At 36.2% G+C, this 21,201-nt stretch overlaps 2 protein-coding genes across 6 annotated transcripts in view; both read left to right on the top strand.

The window, feature by feature from the left end:
* Positions 1 to 20,422, top strand: part of LOC125683580 (uncharacterized) — a 40,605-nt gene extending 20,183 nt beyond the window's left edge. For 3 of the 5 annotated variants that reach the window (XR_008795735.1, XM_048924880.2, XM_048924882.2), the window contains exons 6-8: positions 5 to 156; positions 6,109 to 6,332; positions 20,018 to 20,422. Coding sequence is in view for 2 of the 5 variants with exons in the window: in XM_048924880.2 (XP_048780837.2) it covers positions 5 to 156; positions 6,109 to 6,332; positions 20,018 to 20,149 (508 nt within the window). In the remaining 3 variants the exon portion in view is untranslated. The remainder of the gene's footprint in view (positions 1 to 4; positions 157 to 6,108; positions 6,333 to 20,017) is intronic. The other 2 variants (XR_008795736.1, XR_008795734.1) reach the window with 1 other exon arrangement.
* LOC125683570 (uncharacterized) overlaps positions 1 to 21,201 on the top strand; it is a 127,346-nt gene that overhangs the window by 75,613 nt on the left and 30,532 nt on the right. The gene's annotated exons all lie outside the window — the stretch shown is intronic.

Raw genomic sequence — 21,201 nt, 5'->3', positions numbered from 1 at the left:
TAAGGCAAAATGAGGAGGAGCTTAACAATCTATATCCACTCGCTAAATCAAATATCAGAGTCGACAGAATTATCTTTCTTGTTTCTGCTGCAAACCCAAGTCTACCAGAGAACCTTATGCAAGCTGTTCACAGTTCCAGTACATCAAGACGAAGAGGTATACTGTTCTATTTTAATGAGTAGAATTTAGTTTTATAGAATTCTTACATTCCAATTCAACACTTACAGAGATGCATCTTTACTCAGCAAATATTACACATGAATGATATGTTATGCAAATGTCATAAACGGTTGAATACTTGAATTGTCCTTTCCTGTCTCCAATTTTTCATAAATGCAAATAGCTCCATATAAACATTTATGGAGTTTTGATTACATATGAAGAGATTGAACTTACTCATTCTCCTCGCCACCTGGGCTATATATTTGTTTAGTATTTGGCACTCATAGGAATTTAACCTGTCAGAAACGTGCGTCAATATTCATTGCTTCCAATTTGAAGTCCGTTCACGATTCAATGAAAGGTAAAGATAACGAACACTGATCGATCTCATAACTCCTATAAAAAATACAAAATAAAAACTTGGGCAAACACGGATCCTTGGACATACCTGAGGTGGGATCAGTTGCATGGGAGGATTAAGCATCCCCTGTCGACCGGTCACATCCATGTCAACCTTATATCTTGATCAGGTAAATGGATGAATCTGTAGTCAAAATCAGTGTATAAAGAATATCCTTACCATTGGTATGAAAGACATCACACAGCATTTGACATAATGACAGGTGGTGTGGCCTACATTTTTGCAGTTACTCCCCTTACAACGGAAATTGGGAGGGGTGCTTGCGACTTTGGTCTTAAGCTTCACGTATTAACAATTAATGTACAGCAAAACTCATATTACTTTATTCTTTATTTTGCTACGATTTAACAGTTTTTTATTTATCTATGACACAAACAAGGTTAAATGTCTTAGGTTGTTTGGAGATTTTTTTTTAAATAATGCACTTCGTCAAATTGTAGAGTTGGGGAAGAGGGTGTTAAAGGCGCATTTGACATTTATTTCTGTCCAAGTTATAACGCAATTAATACCAATAATTTCAGCAGTAATCTGTTCTAAAAAAATAACAGACACCTAGAATTAAAAGCATAATAAAAATATGTGATATAATCATACATGTAGCATCGTTTAAATGTTAAATGAGTTAAAAACTTCATGATATTGGCTGAAAATTCTTGACAAGTAAATTTAGATAAAAACTCAACGCTCGAGAGGGAGGGCGGCAAGGGTTGATCTTTCAGCTCCATTCGTCGGTTAAATTTTACATTTCCACTACCATTCACGACAATGCTGTTTATCTTTTTTAAAAGAGGGGTATGGGGCAATCAACCCATCATAGGTCTATCTCTACACGTGAAAATAACAAAATCTGCATGTAATAATGAGAGGGGACAGCCCGATTGTTGTTACGTAATTGAATTGCAAGAAGAGCTGTAAGTTGATGTACACAAAATTTAACTTTCAAAGATTGAATTACACGTGAAAAAAAAATCAATAGAAATAGAGATAAAAATTTGAGATAATTGATATGTTCTGTTTATTTGCACCTGGTGTACATTTAGCGACAGTAAGTTTTGTTCAGTGTGGAATGATAAATTGATAATGTACATATATGCGATGGTTTCACATGTGTTTAGGCATATCTTATTGCATGTGTTTTGGTTGTCGAAAATATTGATGAAATAATTAATAATGATAAATTGGTGATATACCTCTATCTCGTACTAAAGACATCCTATTTCTGATCTAATGAAATCGAGGAATAGTTAATATTTACATACTTTGTTACATAATGACCATACATTCCTTGCGAGAAAATCACACAAGGGACACATATAAATGTAATCGGTGAATAAGTGAATTTATCATTGATCAGTTATTAAGTCATTACACTCAATTCTTAGAAAAATTCTTTAACTGGAAATTGATTGCAATAAAAAAAATAGTAAAATTTCTATGCATTCCTTATATGACACCGTCAACCGAGGACCACAATGTGCTGCGCGCCCTCTCTAATCAGGGGGAAATAACTCGCATAGCATTATGAAAAATATAGGCCATTGGCAAACTAGATCGTTATAACGACCATAAACTTTGCGAAATTTTGACTTTAAACAAGACTGTTGAACCCCTGTAACATCAACTTATTTGTCAGTAGCCTGCCTCGAGTTAAAGGTTGTTCATACGCAGAACAATCTCTTGCACATCGACCAGTTGAGAGACAAACTCTATATGCAGGTTATAATGGAATTTTGCTACATAAATATTGAAAGTTGATGATGGAAAAGCTGAAGTCATCCCGTTTATCGTAAAGTTGAGTCATTAGTTTGCCGTTAACATCTATCTTTAATAAAGTATCTGAGTACGAAGTAGATATGGAAAGCTATGTGGTGTCCTATTTCGAGTTCACTGGGATACATGTATATCGAATCGACATATGAATGATAATGATTATTGTTAATAGATAAAATGTCGTTGATACATGTATATCTTTATCTCGTGTTGAAAGCAACAGCAAGATATCTTTCTTCTCATGTAGGAGCTTTTGAATAAATTATGACTGATTAAAATATAAAAACAAGTCAGCGAACAAGAAGCATAGTTCGTGCCCATGGAAATTCCAACAGACTGTTGAAAGACCTGATCACCAAGGACTACGTAGATATTGTCAACAAGGAACTCTATCATCTTTTCAACATTAACAGAGTACTTGTGTGAAGAATCAAAGTGGTTTTTAACAAAGTAATTTTTTGAATGACCAATCACTAGATATGAATATTTCCGTTTTCTGTTTTGTTGAAGAAGCAACTGTCTATGATATCAAAAAGTATACTCTTTGATTTACCGCGGGGAATGGTCGTGTAAAGTGTTGAATGGTTATGCTCTTTGATGCTGCTGATTTGAGAAAAAGTTTCGTGATTTCAAATTTACGAAAAATTCGTTGGATATTTTTAGAATCCACATTTGATTTATAACTTTTGTTGTGGCATTTGAAGTTTCTCCTTCACAACTGTTAATATTTTCGTGAGGATCTTCTACATGGGAAGTATTGTGTACTAATTGCACTCAATTGACACCTATGACCTAGGTTGTTGAAGAGCTCGATGTTTACTTCTTGTTGTGTACTGTTACTGCTTGTACTCAATTGACACTTGTGAGCTAGATTGTTCTAGAGCTCGATGTTTACTTCATTAGTAGAAAATGATGTAATGGTTGGATCATTGTCTTTCAGGATTGTACAAGAAAATTTATTCTTATTAAACTACACTGAAATTCTTCTGATAAAGAAAGCTCTGATTAGACATAATAGGCATTTGGATTTATTCTTATAACTGGGAACTAGGATTTTGGAATTAACTATTTTTTGTGTGTAGATTCAGTTTGACACGGATTTTGGATATTTATTGTTCAACAACCACAAATTAGTATTTTGCTATTGTTACAATTGTCTTTCAATCATTAATTGTAAATAAATATTAATAATTTAATTACATTTGTTAGCAAATTCTGCTGCTGTGTATTACGGGTAATTCTGACCCATAACAGAAAATAAAATGTCTCGCTGTGGCCTCCAATTCGAAATTTAGATATATCGACAATTTATCTTTTAACAATTGCATGTATCATTTCATTCATATACCAATTGGATATATCCCTCTGAATTCGAAATAAAAGACGCCACATATTCTTTCATATTTACTTCATGTTTGGATATTTTATTGAACGAAGGTGTCCACGGAAAGCTAATAATTGAGATTTATGACAAACAGGATGACTTCAGCTTCATCTCCTTCATCGTCAACTTCCCATTTTTATGTAGCATTACAGTCATTAAAACCTGGATATGGTGTTTATGTCTCTCAACTGATTCAATACGCAAGGGATTGTTCTGCGTATGATTAATTTTTTAATCAAAGCAGGCCACTGACAAACAAGTTTATGTTACAGGGGTTTCAACAGTCTCGTATAATTTCAACATTTCGCAACTTTGTGGTTATATCGATCTGAATTACCACCTAATGCTGTCTGACATGTGTGGCAACGCACTTAAAAAACATCCACTTAAAAAATTAAACAAGGTGCATTAAATTTGGGACCAAATCAACGCATTTTGAAAAAAAAAATCCGAAGGGTACCTCAGTATTTTTTTTTTCATGGAGACACTTTACGCATTTTGAACATTTAAATCTAGGAACTTTGATTTTAATTAACAGAGGGGAATAATTAAGAGTTGTATTTCTTTCTCAAAATTAGAGAAATTCATCTACCGTTGTCGGAAACGGGGATGGGAAAAGTAAAAATACACGCAAATCTCTATGATTTTTTACCAGTATATCACTCAAACTGATTGCATGTAGACAAGACCCTACCCCGAATTTAATTATAATTCAATTTTAGATCCGCTCTCATACTTGCTACACTAGAATCTTGAGAGTTTCATCAGAGGTCAAATTCGAAATGGTGACTATTTCAAAGGATCCCTCTTTTAGCAAAATATATGCAAAGTATTTCGAAAATATTGTTTTCGGAGATGACCATTCTGTGCTCAACAAACGTGTATGGGTGAAGTTTGAGCCTTGTAAAGCCAAGGGGAGAGAAATGTGCTCCAGACAAGGATTTTATACAGAAACGTTAGTTTGCCTTTGACCTATGATCTAGAAAATTGGTTCATGGCCACTGCACATCCTCCACCCATGTGCACTCTGTGGGTGAAATATGAGTCCGGTTGGACCAAGGGTAGAGATAATATGCTCCAGACAAAGATCTTACTCAAATAAGTTTATCTATAGTAACATTTGATATAGGAAATTGGATCAAGGTCACTGCATATTCTCTACCCATGGGCAATTTAAGGGTAAAGCTTTGGCCAGACTTTGGTCATGGGAAAAGAATATTGTTCAAAACAAATGAAATTGGACGGACAGTTGGAGGAACGGACAGTCTAATCATTGTTGAGCTCTCGCAGAGAAAGGCCCTTATAATTACCCAAAATCAACAAAACGTTTCAGATCCAGAGACGACGTCATCATCAAATATCAAAGTTCATATAGTTATCTATCATTTTTAAAAGATTCAAGAAAATAGACCGAGTCCTACAAAATTTGTTTTTGCAAAGTGTGTTAATATGGTTGACACCAACGCACTTTAAAAACAATTTTTTTCAAAGTATGCTGACTTCGTCCCAAATTTAACGTACTTTGAATTTGTTTTTCAAAGTGAGTAATTTTTCAAAGTGCGTTGGAACACCACATGCAACAACAAAAGTTTTGGCATATATTTGCTAAATGAAAATTTATAATACCCTTAATAAGGAATTTGTGTTTTACGGGGGGATTCAAAAATATTTTCCGTTTTCCATAGATTTCAATAGTGAAAAACATGATTTTTAACCCAAATTTAAGAGTTATCTCTGTTTCGAAAAATATATTAACTTTTATGAAAATTCATACAGATATAAATTTATATTGACACAAAAGTTATTTCGAAATGAAAACTTATAAAAAAAAATTGGCCTGAAAGTAGGCGATGAAACAATATTATCGTTCATAGTTCTTTACCAATACAACCTGTCATTGGGTCAAATAAAGTCTGATATGATAAATACCATTTGCTAGGCCGTTGGTTGCATACTCATTGTGACTATGGATTACTCAATTTGTCTGATCAAGATATAAGACTCACAGCGGGTGTGCCCGCTCGACAGAGGTGCTTACTCCTCCTTGGCACCTAATCTCACCTCTGGTGTTTCGAAGGGTCCGTGTTTGCTCTACTCTTAATTTTGTCCTTTTTGTCGAAGTTATGGGATTGATTGCTGTTCGTTATTTTGCATGTTTATCAAAAACAGATTCTGATATCTATTGTCGTTTCTTACAAAAAGTACGAGAAACGTGTCTCTCTGAATTTCCTTACTTTGTATTGTGAAAATACAAATATTTTAGAGAACCTTGATCTGTGTTTAATAAAACCTTCACGATTTGATAACTATGATCATAGCAAAAGAGAAAATTAATCTTTTAAAACATGTTTTGTCTGTATTCTGTTTTTAGATATTCCTATGTTTGGGGTTTTAACAAAAATCGATGATCCATTCACTTCAGAAAAAAATGAGTACCAGGAATTTATTTCTCGTATGAGAACACACCTGGGGATTTTAGATATACACCTCCTACGATGCACAAATTACTGTGATGTAAACCTCGAAGAAATAAAGGATGGAATTAGAAATAATTTGCCTGAAATTGATATATCTGTTCTTCGTGGTATGAAACAGGTAACAACCTACATAATGTTTCCTGCTAGAAGAATAAATCCGATTCATTTGAGCAGTATTTCATCTGAATGGAAGAGCTTTGTCATATACTGTTACAACTGATATATTGTTTTTTCTTGCTTTATTTTAAACATTAAGTCATCCATCGCAGTTTGCTGCATTTCCCAAAAGCATTTCAATCGAAGATATGTATAATATCAGCTTAAAATTGTGTTCAGACAATGTATATGAATACAATTTCTATCAAATCAAAATTTGATAAATTTAATAATTAATAATTGGTTGATATCTTGATTAATTCATTGATAAGTTTTATCGAGGATAATTCACTTATATCGAAACACCAAGGACTTTACGTTGTCGAGTTTAATCAAATTTCGACCTACCTTCGATATTAAGTAGGGTTCTATTTCATACCTACCGTGACGCGAGCCATTTTAGTAAAAGCCTCGTCCAAACATTTCAATTATATTCCATCAAATGTGCTTGGTTAGAGAATGAACACAATTTAATAGTGTGAACGATACTTGGTGGTTTATGCTGGTCGTCAACTTCTCGTATGTATGTCGCAATATTCCATTATAACCTATATATGATGTACATGTACATCTTTCAACGGATTCCATACTCAAAAGCATGTTCTGCATGTGATCAGATCGTAAGTTAAAGCAAAGTACTAAAAATGTTAGTGTTGCAGGGCTTCCAATACTCTCGTTTAAAATCAGCATTTCCCAAATTGCATGGTCGTTATAACGAACTAATTTAGAAATACAAGCTGTCATTTGGGTCAAATGCTATATCGGACGTCCTTCATATCAATTTTGGGCAATTCTTTACATACTCATTTTCACTACGAATTAGCCGTTCACCTGATCAAGTCATAGGATTCAAGATTACTGTGGCCGGTCAACAGGGGATACTTACTCCTCCAAGGCATAAGTTGTCAGTGTCTGTGTTTGTCTTACTCCTAATTTTGTATTCTTTATAGGAATTATGGGATTGATCAATCTTGACTATCTTCAGTTTTTAATGAGTCCTTGTTGTAGCTTTAAATTTTATATATAGACACAATGACCACGTTTAAATTTTCAACAATATTCACTGCTGTTTAGATGTTGATGTGATGTATTCTGGAAAACTTGAAATAGAAGACACAAGAAAGTCTTCCACATCTGTTTCACATTTGGATCTTTTAATGAGAATAGACTTTAAGGATAAAGTAACAATCTAACTTACGCATGTGACTTAAGATCAGGTGTAAGAATTATTCAGAAAAATGAAGCTTTATATCCTACTGTTTTGGGTGTAGTTCATTTATTAATATTACAAAACTAAAGACACTTTTCAAATACCAAAACATATATGCGCCTCCTGTACTTTCACTTCGCATGTTTACTTAAAAGATGGCAAGGGTCCTATGACGTCATTTGACCAGATTGTACAAGACGCAAATAGATGATCATAAATCGACACGGCGCACAGCCAGCTGTACATAAACCAATAAAAACATGGCATAATATAAATATATAAGTTTCACAGAATCGAGTATTCACTGTCCAAATTGCATCATCCGCTTGCAAATAAGTTAAAAATGGCCCGCAAGATGAAAACCTACCCCTGCACTTTGTTTATTTGTGTTTTTTCTCGAGTTCAGTGTATTGTTCAAGAATATTTCAAGATTTGGACAGTGATTTCTAGATAAAGCCTTGATCAAAGCTTTCAAATAATCCCATGGTATCACATTACATTTATTTTCCTCTTACCGCCGTCCAGTTTTATCTTCGATATTCATGTAAACACGCTATCTAATCGCTAATTAATATTCAAACGCAGTACTGATGTAGAATATTGATCCAAAATTAGATACTGGAAAGGGAAGTAACACGGCGGGAAAATTACAATTTATTATGTAAATGTATACATGATACATGTTCACAGGACAACCAATGTATTTTAACCAAGAAACATTTACTTTAGTTTTAATCTTTTAACTCTCTCTATATATATTGTTTATTCGCCAATCAAGGTTCCTTGGGAAAGGGGGGGGGGGCATGTACAGGTTAACAAGCAATGGAAATAAATAACAATCATTCACATGTACTAATACTATCAGAGTTCACACTTCTGCACTGCACATATCTATAATTATTTATGAAAAACTGATTGCAGACAAGATTTAAATTAACAACATGGTATATACAATAAAATAACCCAACTGCTTCACACATCAGTTTCTGAGACAGCGGATAAGTGTTGTGTGAATACACATAAAATTGTAATAAAATCAGTATAATTATAGTTTAACAAGTACAGTACGCAAGTATAAAACACATGTATATGCAGGATCCAGTTGTTCCGAATGGTTTATGCTAATGCAGGGAGGTTATAATAGATTGATTATATAAATGAAAACAATTAATAATAGAATTGGCTACAAAGCCATGATCTGGCCTGAGACAAGTTATAATTAACTGGAAAACGATTTGACTGTAATGTATAATGTATACAGCACAACCAGCTGTGAGACATTTGGCCTACTGCCTGGATTGGAAGTGACCTTGACCTAATTGATGAATTACTCAAGTAGGTATGTCTACACTTAGCTGGCTGCCCTTGTAGTCCTTGGTAAGCTGCTTGACAGCAGGATTGATAAGAGTGATACAAGTTTGAATATTTATTGAATTCATCAGAAACAGGATGCAGCAATAACAATATGTGGTGGAAAAGGTCGCATAGGAATTTTTTGTGGGGAACTGGGGAGGCGGCCAGTGTACCAGTTTAACTACCAAAGTAGGGATAACACCGGGGGCCCTATGTGAACATAGGTGCCCAGCCTGAACGGGTGACCACGTTCTAAGGGGGGTAGAGACCTCTGCGCATCTCACCTGTCTCCTGCGTGCTACCTGGTTTAATTAGCAAGTGCAGATCAAGCTGTAGACCCTCCTACAGTTGTCGCAACATGCACCAGCCTGAAGCATCCCCTCCCTTAGTAGGAGGTGGATGTGGCCCCAGCTATGAACTAGCCGAGAGCCCCACGAAATAAACTTTACCAACTTATTCAAGAAATTACTATTTTCATGAATATTGACTGACCCTTGACCTATGTAAGTGGTCATCTGGAGGGTATACCTTAACTACCTGTCCCCTGCTTTAGTAGCAGGTGGGAGGAGAGCCGGTTTTGGCGCAGAATTAGTGATCAACTACCCCAACGCACTCCCCAGTCCGCCACAGACATTGGGACAATGTCCCCCACAATAAATTGGACATACACTAGTGCCTTGGAAACTTGAACTTAAAATTACTTATTTAGCCGACCTAGGCATGTAGTGAATTACCTAACTGAACCCAGGAGTAAAAGAGCAAATGGCTGTCTGGCCAAACCATGGAATGAATAAGAGGGGGGGGGGGTGTCACTGAGGGGAATGGGTGGTGTTTTAGTCTTGGGAGAGGAAAGATTGTAACCCTGCCTGTAGATTATTGAGAAATACTTGGTTTCCCAAGCTAGATAAATGGGTGCCATCTTGGCGAAATAACGGTATTTCTGAGAACTTGATATTATGATCATGATCTATATAAAAACCTGAAACTTCTTTGGCCATGAACTTTAGCATTAGTTTGTTTAGCCTTTGACGTTTTTTGTTGATTTTGGGCCCATCCTTTAAGGATACATGATGCCAATAGCGCCTAGGAAGTAAGCCTGACCAGATGAGTTTGGTTGTAGGCCACAGAGCATTGTATCTATATAAAGTGCATTGAATCATGTTGGCGAGGGATTGGGAAGTGATGTCGGAGGAAGTAAGATCGTTTGATCCTACATGGAAGAGCAGGAAGTCTGGAGGTGGGGCATTATTGACCATGTTTGAGATTGTCTTTTGCACTTGATTCCACTTAAGGCCACGAATACCGTTCCAAGTGATCCTTGCTGGTAGGTTGAGGTCAGAGCCCCCTGGCCTGTGCTGTGCTGCCAACCCAGCCCAATAGGGGATAGATGATCCGATTATCCAGATAGACACACCTGGAATACTTGATTTGAATTATACATGTGATAAGGAACCTTGAAATATATATAGGGATAGCTATTAGTAGAAAATACATGGAAAGATTAATCTAGGAGATGGGGCGAATGTAGGTCAAGTAGGCATTGGAATTCCATCGCCCCATAGCTTTAATCTGAGTGTCTGGAACCCCCTGCTTGGCCAACTCGGTGGCCATACCTATACGAAAGCTATGAGACCTGTAATAGCCTGGTACCTTCAAGCATGAGAGACTTTTTTTTAAAAATGGATTGAAATTGAAAACGAGTTATAGGTTTGCCATTGATATGTACTAGCAGAGTACTGGTGATGCTAGGTCTTGATTTAATGTAAGACCTGACTAAGTTTACTGGACAGAAAGCTCCGAGGGTTTGCTTGTTAATTGTTACAGTGGTTGACCGTCCTAACTGATCCGTTTTAGACTTGGGAATTGTGAGTGAAATGTGGCCAGATGACTGGACAAGTAGGTCGGATGGCTGGATATGGAGCACTTCGCTAACTCGAAGCAACCCAAAATAAGTTAAACAATATGCAGCTGTAAATAGGGACGATTCATAAGGAGATCTACAAATGGTTGGCAAGACCTGAATAATTTTGGTAAGAAGCTGTAGTGAGATGGGGATTCTGAGGTCCTTATTATGACCAGCAGACCTCCGGAGACCTTGCAATGTTTTAGACACAATGTAGATGTTTGTGGTGTCTGAATAACCTTTAAGTTTATGAAAGTGAGAGATGGCATTTATATAAAGTTGGGCTGTTCTAAAGGCGCCTCCTCGAAGAGATAAGTAGGCTAGATAATGCAACAACTGATCTACAGGGGCAGGCCATGTTTGAGGCAATTTGTACTGGGTGCGAAAAATTTGAAACTGCTGTATTGCAGTGTTATAAGTGGAGTGAGTGTTAGATGATAATGAGTTGTGTAAGAGTCTTGCTGCTTCTTCCTCTAAATGTCCCACAGATGTCGGGGTAGGGGGTGGGGAAGAATTCTGCTTCTGGTGCGAGACGTCGGAATCTGGCCCACTGTGAACGAGATATTGAATCAGCAATAGAGTTAGATTTTGAGGGGATATAGGTAGCATGAATTTGGATGTTGTGTTGTAATGCAAGGAGCACGAGTTTTCGAACTAGGCACATGACTCGGGGGGATTTGCTTGTAGAGTTGTTGATAATGTGGACGACGGCCATGTTATCGATGTGGAAGAGGAGTTTGGAATTTTGGAAATGTTGGTGCCATAGTGCAAGCGCTACTACTACAGGGAAAAGTTCTAAGAAAGTCATATCCGTGGTAATGCCCAGTGTAGACCAGTGTAAGGGCCAGGACCCCCATGCCCATTTGTCACTGAAATAGACCCCGAATCCACCCTGATCGCCCCCAGCACTGTCAGTAAATAATTGTATTGAATAGTCGTCTAAAGTGGGGTTTTAATAACTGAAACACCATTGTAGCATTTCAGAAAGCTAGTCCAGACCATGAGGTTCAGCTTGATGTTGACAGACACCCGAATTTTGTGATGTTGCTTTTTAACACCAATTGTGGCATTGATTAAGCGTCTGCAGAAAGCACGACCAGGGGCTACAACTCGACAGGCAAAATTCAATAGCCCTAACAGAGACTGCATTTGTTGTAGCGTTACCTTCTTAGCCTGGAGGACAGCTTGAATAGCATCGCGTAATTTGTGAAGCTTATCAGAAGGTAGTGACATGGTCATGTTAAGGGTATTGAATCTGATGCCAAGGAAAACTAAGTCAGTGGTTGGTTCCACAGTTTTATCTTCGGCAATGGGGACCCCCAAGTCGACACACAGCATTCTGAAGGTTTGCAAAGTGTTGGCGCATTGTAGTGAATAGTTTGGGCCGCAAAACAAAAAATCATCTAAATAATGTATAATGGAAGGGTTTTGGGAATGTTGTAGTGTGATCCAGTGCAAAAAGGACGCAAATTGGTCCCACAATGAACAGCTGATTGAAGCTCCAAATGGGAGCATCTTGTCAAAATAATAATGCCCTTGGAATTTAAAGCCCAATAGGTCGAAGTCTGCGGGATGAATAAGGATAAGGCGAAAAGCTGATTTAATGTCGGATTTTGCAAGTAGGCAACCTTGACCCAGAGCAGCTATAAAGCTGGCTGCATCGTCGATGCCTGAATAATGAACGGAACAAGCTGCCGGGTCAATAAAGTCATTAACAGAATTTCCCTCTGGGTATGATAGATGGTGAATAAGGCGCATATCTCCATCCTTCTTGGGAACTAAGCCTATTGGGGATAGTTTGAGATTAGTGAAAGGTAAACTGTTAAAAGGTCCTGCAATGCGCTGAAGGGAGAGTTCTTTGGTGATTTTTTGTTGAGCTACTAACATGTTGGACTGTAAGCTTGGTAAATTGCGGCATTGCTTTGCCCCCCGTTGACCCAGGTATTGCAAACGAAAACCAAAAGTAAAACCTTGCAGTAGAAATTTAGCGTGCTGGTATCCTTGCAAATAATGAGCTAATGCGGCAGTATTAATTGGTGTGTGACCTAGCGAGTAAATTGAATTATTGCTTAGGACACTTAACTTGAGGGTGCTTGGCTCTGCATCGGCTACACGCGTGGCTATATCGGCATCTGGGGAAAAAACGACAATCTTTACCAGCATTATAAGCAATGCAAGTTTGTTTGTTTGAAGGTGATTTGGGTGGAGGATTAGGTTGGGCTAGTGAATTTTGTGTTAGTTGGTTGTTGCCAGCAGATACATGGAGAAGCCAGAATTCAGTATGGATTTTCCCCCATGAGGTATACGGTGTGAACGCTTGACGAAGGCGAAACTGTTCGTCGTATTTGAACCAAGAGCTAGATCTACTGGCTGCAAGTCTGATATCCCTTGCATATTTGAGTAGTTCCTGAGCCTTCTCGGGATATTTTTCTAGCATTACGCTAGTAAAGATGAGAAACGCGGAAGTCCATCTTTCGATGTGCATGAAAGAATTGGGGCGAGAGTTTGATATGCAGAGTTTGCCATTTTGAATTTGTAGGTTGCCCTGCGAGTCAAAATTATCAAGTTCCGCTGCGGATTTAAGCAGTAGGGAGAGGTCAATAAATTGACCCTCCCAGATCCCGAGCTTAAGTTTGTTGGGTATGTGGCTTCCTACAGCGTCTACAAAACTAGCTTGAGTGGGTGAGTTGACTTGTAAATAAGGAATTTGATTGATACAATTTAGTGACTCACCGGGTTGACTTCGAAGGGGGGAGGGTCATTCGTCCAGGACTCGACTTCTAATACCGGCTGAACGGTGGAAGGATGGGTACCCACGGCCTCCAGGGGGCACTGTGGTGGTGACTCCGGACGGGGTCGCTTACGGGTCCCTCTTCCACGGGATGGTGATACCATGCCGTTGCCATGTTTGGTTGCCTTGTCTGGCATGCCGACGTTGGGCTGTTTCCCTCGGCCTCGGCTCCTTTTAGGCTTCATTGTGAGTCGCTGGACGTAGGAAAGATGATTTGGGTGGATACCTGATGGGAATAAATCAGTGATGTGGCTCGATGGCGGTGGATTCGCTAATTTTTTGGGAATTTCTTCTGATGTAAGCCTGGAGATTTTACTGCTGAAGTTAAGTTAACTCGTTCCGCGTTAGGCTTGTGGTTAGATAGTTCGAACGAAGTTGTTTCTTACACTGTAATAATTCGGATGGCCAATCTCAATTAATTGTGGACTATTTGATATACATCAAATAATCTTGATTAATTGTACGAAGTGTTCAGTAAAGAAGGTATGAATTGCAGTCTGATTAAAACCAACCCCCCTTCTCCTATCGTCGTCAGGTTAACGATAGGAGAAGGGGGCTGGTTTTAATCAGACTGGTATGAATTGTTGACTTGATTACAGGGGGCACCAAGGGACAATGCCTGTTAACAGTCTGGTAATAAATATATTGTACCGGACTGTTGGTCTTGTACTCCCAGTAACCAAGACAGCTATATTTAACAGCTAATTTCAGAAACATTTTAAACCCTAGTTTGTATTCAAACATTGTACGTTTGTAACGACAAAACAATAACGGAGCGGATCAAAGATCTGATTATAATCAGATTGTTTAAATTCCAATCTTAACCTCATGAATGACAGCCTGATTACCCCTCCCCCCCCCCTTTCCCCTATCGTCGTCAGGGACCATTAGTAGAAGGGAGCTGGTTTTAATCAGACTACACACATGAATGTACATGCATCTACCCTCGATCTAGGCCTAAAAGGAAATAATTCCTTCAATGTGAATGTGCTAAACAAACAAGTGTGTAATTTATGTATTACATATATTCAACAAAAAAAAACTCGCTTTGATATGAATGCAACAACACACCAGTATCTATATATTTTTTTGAAAATTTAATCTGATGCAAAGAAGTATGCATTTAATTTCACAGAGATCGGTGCGGTGTTGAATTCTCTGCATTACCTCGAACACATCATACGTGCTAGCCATTAGTACAGCAAGTTCTTATATTTCTGAGCTTAATAACAGACCAAACTCAGTGCGTAATTTGTAACTGACGATTCGCGGTGCAAATCATGCGCTGATCCAGGAATATAGTCTTGGGTGTCAATCCCTGCATTTGGGGTGGGGGTGGGGGTCTAAACAAGGGTACAAACATGCAGTATCTACTAAATAAATGTAGAATATATACAAAAATATGATACACTACATGCATGTTTTCATGAAACACTGTTGAGGGGTGGTTGTCTATATCTGGACCCATGCTGCTCTTGCAATGAGACACAGTTTAGGGAAGGGGATAACTTAATTTGATAGTTTTAAAAAGGATGAACATGTCATGGAGCAATTACTTTTCAAATTGAGTGGGTTTGGGTAGGAGTCTGGACCCATGCTACATCTGCTCTTGCAATGAAACATACATAAAGATGGAGGGGGGGGGGGTATATGTATCTTGTTTTACAATGAGTATGTGTATTATATCACTGTGTACATAAAAGAATTTGTGGGAATACTTAACGATGCGAGTTGGATTTCTTTTAGAAATAGTTTTAATTGACAACTTGAAAATCAAAATCAAAAAGATTTAACATGTGTAACATAATAAAAACATCATTTGCATGAAATGTATTTGACCTTACATGTAAATGCGACCTTAAACATGACTTTCATTCACTGGGTTTCTATCGATCTATTTGTAAAAAAGAAGTGACTTTGAATATGGCCTTTACTTTCATTAAATTTTATTTATCTTGATTAAGCTTCAGTCCTTCACTACAAGTTTTGTGTTTTGAAGGTAAAAAATAAAACAATGATATCAAATAAAAAACCAAATTTTCATCCACATAAGTTTTAACAACCTTCAACCTATGTATATGGAATATTTTGAGAGAAAAAATCAGTTCTTTACAAAATCCTTTCATTATGTTTAATGACAATGGGGCCTAAAATGAAAATTACTGTGTTTCCGCTGTTTTGAAATTATACCTTCTACCCTAGAATTTAAAATAAAATATATATTGTTAAAGAGATTTTTCAATAAACATTGTTTTGAAGTTCACACTTGTACTAATTTCAAAGTAATTAATATCAAGCATATTTAAAAGTACCATTAACTGTAAAAACTGAGCCCCTCAAATCAAATATGTTAATGTACCTGTAACTTTAAAAATATAGATTGTGATTAGATTATCTCTTAGTGTTCTTTTGAAAATAAAAGTTTGAGAAAATAATTATAATGTATATTCTACCAGTCTACTTCAGTTTTGACTTAGATGTTAACAGAAACACAAAAATTTACATTTTTAGTCTGATTCATAAAATCAAATACATGTAATGTGTATATAATAGACAAATATAATGTAACCCCATCATGTATTATACCATAATCTATAACAATTGTAGAATTAAGAAATATTGATGTACACAGCATTATACATGTACATTGTTGACAAGGTCTCTTCTGATACTGAACATTGATATCAGATCCATAACTATACTTCAGATAATGTTCATCTATGTGCAGATTTTCCACTGCTTCTAACGTGACACCTTGAACACTCATTCACAGTTTCTTTGTTTTGTTTGGTTCATTCTCTTACACTATAAGTAAAAATCATACATTTAATGAAAACTTTCTCTGAAAAGATAAAATTTGGGGGGAGAGCTATTATATATATACATACAAAACACTCTGTAAGACATTCATTATCAGAATAAGGACAAAAAGACAGTCAGACATGCTAAAAACAAATTCTTGGATAATTATGATTAATAATTAGAATTCAAATGTAATTCATTTTTACAACAGTCTGAATGTAAAAATATATTTAGATTATCAAACACAAGAAGTATTTGAAAACGATTTCATTAATAAGCTACAAACAAAGGCAAAATAAGTTATCATTTTCAGACCATACATGTATATGCTAGTTCAGGTTTATTTGATCAGTTGGGCATCAGATTGAAAATCAATTTTATAAATGTAGAATTAGTACAGGATATGCATTCATTTTACCTACTTGTATATCATTCTCAATACTGGTAAGTACTTTCAAACATGCCAAAGAATTCCTCAATTTGCTTGAGCATAATGCTGCATTGCTTTATACCCTGCAATAAAGTAAAAAATTTCCATTAAGAATTTTCTAACAAAAAGGGATACAGTACTGTGATAAATGGTAAATTGTAGCAATTTTGGTATATGACATAGTTATATCTGTTTGTAGGTTTATGCTATTATAATTTATGCCTTTAGATTTGACTACATACACTTCAATGATTTTATACCTCAGACAGTAGTGTGCAGGAGCAATATGAATTTGATATCAGGTGTTCAGATCAGATGATATACTGGTACTGTTCCTTGATTCTGACATATTTTCAGTTAGGGAATTTACCTACTTTCCGCATCATGTTTCATGGCGGGTTAATTGTTCAAACAAAAGCAAAAATAAAAGCAGTGCATTAAAAAGGTTTACACTACACTTGTCCTTGAATGAATGTATTATTCAATGACCGAAAGCAAATTACTCATATCTCTTGTTCAGATTTTTTCCACCTTCTGTGGGAGTTGGAATTTTTTCCTCTATTCTTTCTCAACCACCCCACCCCTAATCACTATTGAAATAATGGAATGTGACTGGCTTTTAAAATTCGGAATAAATTACAGATCTTTAATCTCCTTTTCTTACTGTCTGAGTGTTAGACAAAAAACGTCCCTGGCTCTGAAGATTTTATAGTTCCTATGGAAGGTCTCTGTAATACTGTATAACACTACATGAAGTGTAGACATAAATATCCATTTTTCCACCACCTAATTACTGCTACAAAACCCACAGATTTGACATCACACTTTATAAAAAACATTCAAAAACCCAGCTAATATTTTTTCGGGGAGCCTGAGCCGGGAGTGGAACATTACACAAATTTATGTAAAGTTTCCTTACCAGCTTCAACCTGAATTGCCTCCCTTGACCGATACCAAAATAATGGTGATGCACCCCAATCTGCCTTCGCCTTCTGGAAGAGCAATTGTCTAGAACACTGCATTTGTCCGTGTTCTTTTCCAATATATGCCGTAATGGTCTCGTTGTTTTTGATATATTTAACTGTCCGGTAATGCATAAAACTCTGGTCCGGTACAGAATCAATAAGGATATTTCGAACCGTTCGATAAACATAGGTGTGCAGAAGTATCTTTCTTACAATCAATAAACGATGAAGTGTCAGAATCTTCAAAATTATGACCAAAATTTCCACAAATAAAGCTATGATCTCCAAAACATTTGCAAAAATTACAAGTCAGACGATGCCAGCATTTCTCGTATATCTTTTGAGACTCCTTTTTTGAAGAGTTACACGGGGAATCCCCATTTCGATTTATACAGAAGAAGTGTATTTATCATGTTTTTTCGACCTTTTTTTTTTTTTTTTAACTATTTCCGAGCTTTAGAAATGATAATATAAATCTTTTTTCATGAGTATTATATAAAAAAAATGATTAGAAATCATTAAAAGAAACGGTTTTACAACCAAATTAATTTTCTTCAAATAAGTCTGAATATAGCTACTATTTATGGCAGTTTTCAGCTACTTCTCATTATTTGCCAAGCTCCATAATATAATTCTTAATATATCCTAGGTATTTTAAAAAAAATATGGAAATACAACCAACTAAAATAGTTGTCTACCTTACACGATACAGGTGCTCAAAGTTGACTAACAATGAATATCTCAAATAGTAAGCCATGTTTGTCGCACCCCCCTTTTAATGCGTCAAACATGAAAAATCACCCAACAGTCGCAAATGATACATTAGACTGTATATTTCACCATATCAATAAGTTTTAATTCATAAAACTGATATTAACTAATTCAATTTATCGCAAAAATGGGTAATTTTAAACCATTTTCTATGTAGGGAAGCTAGGGATTGACCGTTTGCTCGTGTTACTATAAATAGAATGAACTTGACCTATATTTTGGTCTCACGATTGACTCACTTTAGACCATACATCAAAAAAATATTATCATTGTTGGAAAGTTTTGACCCCCCTTCTGGAATATTTCTCTGATTTTGCCTGTTTCTCTCTGAGACAAGCACTTAAGCGTAGAATAAAGACAATATTCCGATAAATTTTTATACGATCCTAAAAATAGAGTTGTGTATGTGTATCCAAATATGGATTGATCAAGGCGGAGCAACTGTCATGACGTATCAGCTCATTATGATTTCAATATCATACCGAGTTCATTCGTCACTTTAAGTGTCTTGCGTTAATGGCAAATGGGATGACGTTAGTTGATTGCACATCATCAACTTCCCATATCTATATAGCATTTATGAAATATCACCTGTGTATGCTGTTTATGTCTCAACTGATTCAACAAGCGATATCAGGTTTTGCTTATGATACATTTTTGAACTAGTTACAAATAAGGAATATTACAGGGAATTCAACAGACATAGTTAACAACCTTTTGTTAGCTTGAATGCTATCTGACGTGTTTCATACCAATTGTTGGACCGTTCTTTACACACTGATTTTGACTACGGATTAGTCCATTTACATGATCTAGATATAGGACTCTTGGCGGATGTAACCAGTCATTAAGGGAGGCGTACTCCTCCTAAATACCTGATCCCACCCCCTGATATTTGCAGAGGTTCGTGTTTGTCCTACTCTAAATTTTGTATTCTTTGTGGGATTTATGAGATAGATCACCATTCGTTATTTTCACTTTTCTTGAAATTGATCACGCCTCCTTTCCCTTACCCTTTGGGTATTGGTATCGAATTGCAGGATATGATGTCTATAGTAGATTGCATGACGCCTGTTTTGTAAATGCTCATTCGAAGGCTGTTTTTATAAACAATTGAAGATAACGAAGAGTGATCAAAATCCTATAAAGAATACAAAATTAAGAAAAGTGCAAACACGAATATGTTATTCATAATGATATTCATCAAAACACAAACCCCTGGACAAAGCAGAGATGATGATCATAATAAATTTCTCTTTTCAATCAATCACAAATTGTATTGTTGAGGTAGTGGACTTTATTGAAGAACTACATTATGAAAACAATAATTATAGACTTTCAATTGTAATGGGCTTTAAGAGTCATCATCAACACTTAGCATCATTTGGATGACCTTACATTGCGATATTATCTGCAATTTAGATTTTGGACCCATCTATCACAGTTACTGAATATAAGAGAGCCACATTAAACCAAGTGGATGCTGGTGGAATTCTCATGCTTGCGTTTGTGATTTTGATGATAGCCATCTTCATAATGCTGTTTGGAAAATGAATGAATAGAAAAAGATCATTTTCCATATAAATGGTGGAAATCTAATACCGGTACCCAAACATTGAAAACAACTATTAGTAAATTGGAAACCACTGTGTCTTATTGTTTCATTTTCTTGTTGGTGTATATTCTTTATCTAAGGTGTACGAGTATGATTGTTAACGGGTTTCTTGTGTAATGTTCTACATTTTCTTTAAAGTGTGTGAGTGTTTTGTGTTAATGACTGTATTGTTTAAAGTTCTACGTTGTTTTTGTAAATAAACTTATTTCTGATTTGATTTTTATTACTTTTTCACGTGTCGTAGTGTGATAAAGAGGGATTGTTCTATCTCCTGTCAAAATCACGACAAAGAAATGAAGGGAGGTCATAAAGACAAAATAAAATTAAGAAAAAAGTGAAAATAACAAACAGTGATCAATCTGATCAATCTTATTAAGAAGACAAAATTGAGAGTAGCGTAAGCACGGACCCCTGGACATACCAGAGGTGGATCACGTGCTTAGGGGGAATAAGTACCCCCTGTTTTATGGGTCAAAATAAACCCTAAATAAACAGCAGAAATTAATCACTATAATCAAATTAACAATTTATTTACAATTGAAACAAAAATATATCAATGAAAATATTGATTTCTTACAGTAGGTATAACCAAAATTCACTAAATCAATACACGATGGTGGTTCAGCACAGAACTGAATTCCAAACAAAATATTCAAAATGTATTTGAATTAGGACTAATTTAGCAGGCACAGGTATGCTATTGTATATGGCATTATCAATATGGCAAAGCGGCAGAGATGGACAAAGAATAGAATATCAAGTGTCTGATCCAACGCACGCCTCTCCCTGACAAATATGATCCACTTTTTATAGAAGTATGTCCCCAAAACACCAAATATTCATACGCAAATACAATTTTTTGTTAGAACTCAGTACTTTCGAGGGGCTTTATTTCCTGGGTCCCCACCAGGGCTTCGGCCCTGAAATCAGCATGGGGCCATAAGCCATGTATTGTCTCATCCCCCACGTTAAAAAATTTCTGGATCCGCCA

The sequence above is a fragment of the Ostrea edulis genome, chromosome 6 (genome assembly GCF_947568905.1).
Source record: "Ostrea edulis chromosome 6, xbOstEdul1.1, whole genome shotgun sequence".
Taxonomy (NCBI): domain Eukaryota; kingdom Metazoa; phylum Mollusca; class Bivalvia; order Ostreida; family Ostreidae; genus Ostrea; species Ostrea edulis.
Note: the sequence above shows the minus strand (reverse complement) of the source record. Positions and strands in the feature narration are given on the sequence as shown.